The 8,654-nt window shown below is 33.0% G+C and overlaps 1 protein-coding gene across 1 annotated transcript; it reads right to left on the reverse strand.

Annotated features, from left to right (window-relative positions):
• Nucleotides 1–1,382: 1,382 nt before the first annotated feature.
• LOC142174609 (uncharacterized) lies at nt 1,383–5,248 on the reverse strand. Its single transcript, XM_075240435.1, has 10 exons — nt 4,711–5,248; nt 4,489–4,586; nt 4,156–4,386; nt 3,281–3,580; nt 3,073–3,226; nt 2,858–2,988; nt 2,401–2,520; nt 2,196–2,346; nt 1,863–2,089; nt 1,383–1,688 (listed from the first exon to the last, which is right to left on the reverse strand). The coding sequence occupies exons 1-10, from the start codon at nt 5,246–5,248 to the stop codon at nt 1,383–1,385; spliced, it is 2,256 nt and encodes a 751-aa protein (XP_075096536.1).
• Nucleotides 5,249–8,654: the final 3,406 nt, after the last annotated feature.

Here is an 8,654-nt window from a genome sequence, read left to right on the forward strand (position 1 = left end):
AGTATTATGTCCGATATTATATGGTATGATTATCATTATTTTGGGAATTAAATAACTTTTTTACAATTGTATCAAAGTATTTTTCAAAATTCTTTTATTATAAAATTTTACACAACATTAATATCTTATCTTTGATCAAATATTTATGTATGTGATTAGTTTTTGGAAACGTGCATTGCACCTATAAACTTCTTAAAATAACATAAATATGTATCGTCTAAATGTTTATATAATTAATTATATCACAAATATAAAATTTTATTATTATGAACAACTTAGTTAATTTAACGAAAAGAATATGTCATTACTTTTATTACTGTGTAGTGATTGAATATTGGCTTGGCAAAATTGCAAAAGTTTCTAAAGTCTTCAGTTTGCTTTGTTCATGTACCTATTAAAAAGGTTCTAGCATATGAAATTTGCTTAATGTAAATAATAAAAAATAATTATAAAATAAGCTATACGTCTAGAATTTCAATCAAATTTATATAAAGAAACATTGGAGAAGAGAAGAGAAGAAAGATTATTTAGAAGCTTTTGGATGGAAAGGAAAAAAAAATGTAGCATTAAACCCTCCTTGTATTTTATTTCATTTAAGTGTTTCTGAACATATTATTTCTTGTAATATATAATAATATTTATTAATAACTTTATATAAAGGCTTGCACTTTACAAAGAAAGTTAAAAATGAAAAAATGATAAATATTTTTTTAGTATCATGTTATGCTTCACAAATTGCATCCTCAACTCTATTGGACAAAGCTTTGTATCACTTGTTACACCTACAACAAAAATATTCTTAGCTTCAACACAAGTTGGGGTTCAAAATATTAATATTTCATATGAATCCAAATTAATAAATTATCTTGAGTAATAAAATATAGAAAACAGAATGAAAATAATGATGTTTTTTCCTTAAATAGAGCACTCTGATACTCAATGCAAGGAAAGATGGCAATAATAATAATTTTACCTACTTTTTCCATAATAGTTACAATAAAATGATCTCCAAATAAATAAATAAGTTCTCATGATTCCCGAGACATATCATAAAAAGTGACATAAACACTTGAAGTGCTATTGCAAACTACTGCTACTACTAATAATAATAAAAAAATAGAGAAAGTATTAGTTCAATATATAAGCATTGTGATGAATTTGCTAGCAGCATGCAGCTAAAGAGAAGAAATCTGAGATGAAGAATTGAGAGAAATTTCATAGAAAAGAGGAAATGCTTTGTTTTCTGTACAAAACGTAATGAAGGTAAAGAAGCTACTAAAGTGTTTTTAACTAACTAACCGCCTAAGTAATGACAGTTGTACTTCACTAACTATCTCACTAACTATAGTTAAGTTAACTAACTGCAATTAAGCTAACTAAGATTAACCTACATCCTTTACATCCCCTCTCAAGCTAGGACTGGGAAAAACGTTGAGAAGTCCTAGCTTGGACATCAAATATGAATGTTGAAGTCGACCGAGTCCTTTTGTAAGGATATCAGCTTCCTGCTCTATTGTAGCACAATAGAAAGTGGAGACGAGGCCTTGTTGAATCTTCTTACAGATGAAATGACAGTCAATGTCAATGTGCTTTGTGTGCTCATGAAAGACATGATTGGCAGCAATATGAAGAGCTAATTTGCTATCATTGTAGATAGGCGCGGGGGAATGATGTTGCACTCCTAGCTCCTTGAGTAAGCCAAGGATTTATATAACCTATGCAATAGTGGAAGCTAGGTTGCAATATTCAGCTTCAGCTGAGCTTCTAGAAATAGTGGATTGTTTTTTAGACTTCCAAGATATCAGGGAAGTACCGAGCTTAACGAAGTAGCATGTAACTGATTTGCGTGTATTAGGGCATACATCCCAGTCTGCATCACAAAATGTTGATAGTGATTCGGAATAATGAGCAGTCAAGAGAACTCCCAAGTCAGGACTATTCTTGATATACTTGACTACCTTAAGTGCAGCTTCCATATGAGAGACTTTAGGACTATGCATGAACTGGCTTAAACTTTGAACAGCTAAAGAAATATCTGGCCTTGTGATGGTCAAGTAAAGGAGCTTTCCCAAGAGCCTTTGATATGGTCCTGGATCAGTTTACAATATGTCATTAGATGATCCTGTATGAGTGTCAAAATTCAGTCGTAGTAAGCTTCACATTAGGTTCTATAGGGCAGGATACAGGCTTGGAACCTGAGAGTCCCAACTCAGCTATGAGCTCTAGAGCATATTTGCATTGGTGCATTAATATACTATCACTATTTTGTGCAAACTCTATGCCTATGAAGTATTTAAACTCTCCTAGGTCCTTGATCTTAAATGAGGATTGTAAGTCATCCTTGGTCTATTGAATCATGACAATACTATCACTAATGATAAGGAGATCGTTAACATATACTAGGACAACCACCATGTGATATGCTGCTCTTTTGATGAACAAGGAATAATCCAAATGACTCTGCTGAAAACCAGCATCCACCAAGGCTGGTGTTAGCTTGAGATTCCATTGTCTGGATGTCTGCTTAAGTCCATAGAAAGACTTAAGCAGTTTGCAAACTCTGGATTTATTTTTTGATCCCCCTGAAACCTTGAGGTATTTCCTATACACCTCCTCAGAAAGATCACCTTACAAAAAGATATTGTAAACATCCATTTAATGAATAGACCATTGTCTTATGGCTGCAATGGACAACACACTTCTAACAGTAACCATTTTTACCACAGGTGAAAAGGTTTCTTGATAGTCTAAACCTTCTCCTCTGATTATACCCTTTAGCTACCAAACGAGCTTTGAACCTTTCTACTTCTCCTTATGCCTTATATTTGATTTTATAAACCCATTTGCATCGTATTACCTTCTGTCCCTGTGGCAAAGATACCAATTCCCAAATCTTGTTATCCTCTAGTGCCTTAATTTCTGCCTGCGTTGCCTCTACCCATCGCTTGTCCTTTACTGCCTCTGAATATGATGTAGTTTCCACCTCAACTGAAAAGTTAGCCAAGTAGCTTTGATACTTTTAAGAAAATACTTCATATCCAATTACTTCTGAGATAGGGTATCTGCAACAACTTGCAGAGTTTAGCCTGTCATTTCTAACATAATCCTTAAGCCATATTGGAGGCTTAGATACTCTAGTTGATTTTCTTGTTTCCTCAGCATGAGGTGGAGCAAAAGAATTACGAGGACTATCAATATTATTATGCTCAACAGAATGTGGAATGTCCTATTCATTTAAGGGAACATGAGTCACAACAGGTGAACATGGCACATTGGTTACTTCAGGATGATTACCAGCAATAGAACTAGCTACATCATTTGGTTCCTCAGCAAAATCTTTTATTGGCACTGGAGTCATATTCAAGAATAATGGTTCCGATGAGTCTTCTATTGTATGAAAAGGAAATATATCTTCATAGAATACTACATCTCTACTTATAAAGAACACTCTATTTTCCAAATCCAAAAGTTTGTAGCCTTTCTGATGTGCAACATTTCCCAGGAGGACTGACCTCATAGCTCGAGGTGCAAATTTATCATGACCTGTCAAGTTAGTAGCAAAACATAGGCATCCAATTACCTTTAGATGTGTCAGTGAAGGTATCTTACCCAAAAGCAATTCATATGGTGACTTACGTGCCATAACAAAAGAAGGAATTATGTTGATGATGTACACATCAGTATCAAATGCAATGCCCCCCAATATTTAATAGGTAAATGGTCTTGAAATCTAATTGCTCGAGTAGTCTCGAGTATGTGTCTATGTTTCATTTCCACAACTCCATTATGCCGGGAAGTATATGGACAGGAGCTTTGATGGACAATCCCATGCAGTTGAAAGAAGTCACTACATGCACTGTTAAAAAACTCACTCCCATTGTGTGATCTAAACATTTTAATTTGCTTCCCAAATTGTGTTTTGATCATAGTAATAAAGTTTTTGAGTAAGAAAGTAGCATCAGATTTAAGTCTCATAAGAAACACCCAAGTCCATATGGTAAATTCATCAACCAATGTAAGAAAATATTTTATAGCATTGCGAGTAGCAATTTTAAAAGGTCCCCGCACATCCATATGAATCAAATTAAAACTATGTAAACTTCTGCTAGTGCTAGTTGGAAAAGGTACTCTAGTTTATCGTGCTAGGGGACAAACTTCACATTTAGACATTGAATCATTATCTAGTGTACCACCATAGTGTTGTATACTAGGAATCCTTCTGAGAACTTGAACTAGAACATGTCCTGTTCTCTTATGCCATATCTCTATGCTTCCTTTACTAGTTGCTGCAAATGCTGTATTTATTGTCTTTCCTAATGCTGCTGGTAGTAGGTACATACCTTCTTCCTTTCTACCAATCTCCTTCACCATCCCAGATAAGAGGTCCTGAAATACACAACATTTAGGAAAGAAAGTAACACTGCATTTAAGATTCTCTGTCACTTTAGAAACTAACATGAGAATTGAACTTAAAGGCTAGTAACATACCGCATCTTTCAGTACATCACCTCCAGTGAGCTGACACTCTCTTATACGAGAAATTAGTGCTGAATCTCCAGTAGGTAATTGCACTTCTCCTGAATTTCCTATTGAAGTTTTATTTTTTAGTAAATTTTGTCATCAGTCATATGGTTAGTAGCACCGCTATCTACTATCCATTTGCAAAGTTCAAAGTTTCACATAATGTTACATTACCATAAAAATATTTACCTGCCATATTGGCACTTGCTCCTGCAGTAGAACCTTTATTTAGTAGTTGCAGCAATTGATTGTACTGTTCCTTGGTGAAGAATTGAGCTGGTTCAACATTGCTGCTTGGTTGATATGTGTTTTTTGTTGGTGAAATTGTCATTCCTTGTTGTCTAGTTGTGTCAATCATGATTGCATTTGCTTTCTTCTTCTGCTTGAAATCAGGTGGATATCCAATAATTTTGTAACAAATCTCCTTTAAATGTATTGTCCTGTTACAAAAATCACATTTCATTAGTTTGTAACATTCATTTCTAGTATGGTCTTTCAAATGACAAAAATCACATTCTAAACTATAGTTTCTCCTTGCTCTAGATGTAGAATGGGCGGTAAACAAAGCAGTATGATCATTATGCCCAACTTGCCCATAAGTACCACCAGTAATCAATTTCCTACTTTCATCCCGAACCACCATAGCATAAGCCTTATCTATAGATGGTAAAGCTGGCATCAATAGAATCTGGCTCCTTGCTTGCTCAAAGTTCTCATTCAATCGCATCAAAAATTGTAGCAGTCGTTTATACTCCAATTAATCAACATACTCAGTGGCTGATGGAGGAGGTGACATTATCGAATCATATTCTGTCCTGAGATCTTTTAACTTGGTAAAATAAGTCGATACTGACGAAATCCCATGTATTAAAGTAAATATTTCCTTGTGCAAGTAATACAACCTCGATGCTTTTGCTTTTTCAAATCGCTCCTTGAAAGCAGCCCATACCTTCTATGCATTCGAAGAAAAAAACACTCCTGTAACTAAATCTTTGCTCACATTGCTCATGAGCCATGTAGTCACAATTGTATTACACCGGTCCCACTGACTTCCCAAACTTGGACCAAAATCTTCCTTCGATGTCGATCCACCAACCAAACACAATTTGTTCTTACCTAACAGTGCTATTCATCGCACGACTCCAAAGAGAGTAATTTTCCATACATGTTAATACGAGTCCCGCCAACATGGATCCTGGACCATCAGACGCATGCAAAAAAAAAGGATGATTGTGATCTAAAACAATTGAACTAGGTACTACTCTGGTGTTCGCATCAGCTCCAATATTCTCGTTAACAGTCAAATTCTCATGAATCGCCATTAAAAATTGCAAAATTAGGGTTCAAAGCTTCTAAACTTGAGTAGATTCTCTCGAACTATCTTCAATTTCGCGAAGAAATTCCCTAGAATCACTCGATTAATGGCTCTGATACCATGATGAATTTGCTAACAGCATGCAGCTAAAGAGGAGAAATATGAGATAAAGAATTGAGAGAAATTTCATAGAAAAGAGGAAATGTTCTGCTTTTTGTACAAAATGCAATGAAGGAGAAGAAGCTACTACAGTGCCTTTAATTAACTAACCGCCTAAGCAATGACAGCTCTACTTCACTAACTATCTCACTAACTATAGTTAAGTTAACTAACTGCAATTAAACTAACTAAGATTAACCTACATCCTTTACACATTGCCTTTGCCGCGATCTTTACATCTCCAAATTACCATAGTTTTTGTTTTCATTGTGTAATGTTTGTAATAACAATTATAAAGAGCAAAAAGATATAAAGGCATTACGTGAGAGTGTAAATCATATAATTTCAATAAAATTGTTAAACTATATTGTGAAGGTTTTGATCACCATTATTTTTTTCTAAAATATATTTCAATTGATTTAAATTTTAATTTGCAAGAGTTTCCCATCTGTAAAATATTTGCAGCTAATTGATTATAGTAGTCCATTGAAAAACTCCTACATTGACTGCGAGACACCTCATTACTGATATTTTATAAATCAACGTGCTAATAAAATTGCAGGATTTTTTTGTTGACGAAATTCAGAAATATACCCCTCTACCGGAAAAAAACCTTTTTTTTTATATATATTGTTGTTATTTTTAATACGCATTTTTATGGTACTAATATATCATCTCCTATTGCTTTTTGAGCCGAGGGTCTCCTGGAAACAGCCTCTCTAACCTTCGGGGTAGGGGTAAGGTCTGCGTACATATTACCCTCCCCAGGCCCCACTTGTGGGATTATACTGGGTCGTTGTTGTTGTCGTAATTTTTTTTCAACAGTAGTAAAAACGTGTTTACCATAAGACAAATAAGCTTTGTAAATTAATATTAACGTTATATTGCCCCATAAATTGATTCGTTAATAGAAGTAGAGCTTTACTAATATGCTTTATAATATCTTTATACATTTGACAATGTAAGATAATTATACGAAGTTTGAGCAAAAATATTCAAACCATTATACTTCAACTTTAGCATTAAATTAATGATCCAGTCAAACATGTTATAGCTATAACTCATTGTATTATAAGTAATACGATTCTTTAATTTGATTTTATTTTATCCATAAGTATACTCTATAATTATTTTAACATGTCTTTACAAATAACTTATGAATATTGACTAATATTTAGTTGTTAGTAACGTTTATTACTGATTGAATCTCTTTCCCTAATTTTGCACGATTTGTCGGCATACAATTATAAATTCGCATCAAAATAACGAACCTTTTTATCATTTACCTACTAATGTCTGTTTAAATTAATTGCATCTTATCGTATATTATTTAAAATATCTATAACTTAAAAACACACATCTCATCATATCATTGCAAATAAATAATATACCATTTAAAATAAAATTATTTACATATTTAAGTAACAAATCAAAATTGTTTCCGTTTTTCTGCTATAGACAGCACAAAACATTTTGAGTAACCTTCCCCTCCACATTACCTTATATTTATTACTAGATAAGTTTCGGCCCGTGCAAAAATACGGGCCCAACAATTTCAGTTTGATGTAATAGTTAGCCAATTAATTAGAGATGTTTTTACTTTTTAGCTACTATTTAAAATGTATTTACTTTTTAGTCAGTGCTTAATAATTTTTTATCCGCCCGGATAAAAATACCTCAGTGCTAAACATGGTTGATGTATAAATATTAAAGACATGATGTCCTTAACTTCATGAATGTTGTATAAATATTAAGGACAAAGTGTCTTGTATTTGCACATTACGTTGTTAAACTTTAGGACATCATGTCCTTAACATCATTTGTGTAGTGTAAATATTAAGGATATGACGTCCTTAACTTCATGTTTGCAGTGTAAATATTGAGGACACCATGTCCTTAATATTTACACAATACATGAAGAAAGGGTAAAAATATTTTTTCGGGTTAATTTTAATAGAGTAGTGGTTATTTTTGCTCAGCATTCAAAATACTAGATAAAAACTAAATATCTTGTTAAAAAGTAGTTATCCCACGCCATTTCTACTCGTTTGTATGTTGGATATTTGTGCATTCCCTAATTCCTAATAGTAATACATTTTGCTATTGTCTTTGTTTTAAAGAGCTTGTTTTATTTCTTCCAATTTCGAGCAAAGGTTTATGTTGAATGTATTTAATAGGAAATGAAATTTCAGTAGCTTTATCCTAGAACAGTAAGAATAATCATGGAAGCTTTTTTTCCTCTGCTCCTTTTGTTCTTCGAATGTCCTCCTTTTGGGGGGATTTACTTCTATTTTCTTTCTTTTTAACATCTCCTTTTTTTTTCGAGGACCCTCCCATTTAACAACTTAACATAAATATAGTGGGAAATACTTTTTTCACTTTCCACTTATATTTTCTGAAAAGTGAAAGTGACGAAATTACCAATTTGCTTCGTTGAACTGAAACTTTTCTAACTAAATATATATTATGATAAATTTTGCAACCCATATTGAGCTTATTGATACAAACAAATATATAAAGAAAGTTTCTTTTTCTCTTTTATTTAATTGGAGTTTCAATATGTTATCCGGAAAAAATTTCAAATCCAAATTAAAATGTACATTGATTGAACCTCCCTTTCTAGACTAATTAAATCCTGCTTAAGCCATTCTTCGCCAAA

Source organism: Nicotiana tabacum, chromosome 20 (genome assembly GCF_000715075.1).
Source record: "Nicotiana tabacum cultivar K326 chromosome 20, ASM71507v2, whole genome shotgun sequence".
NCBI classification, from domain to species: domain Eukaryota; kingdom Viridiplantae; phylum Streptophyta; class Magnoliopsida; order Solanales; family Solanaceae; genus Nicotiana; species Nicotiana tabacum.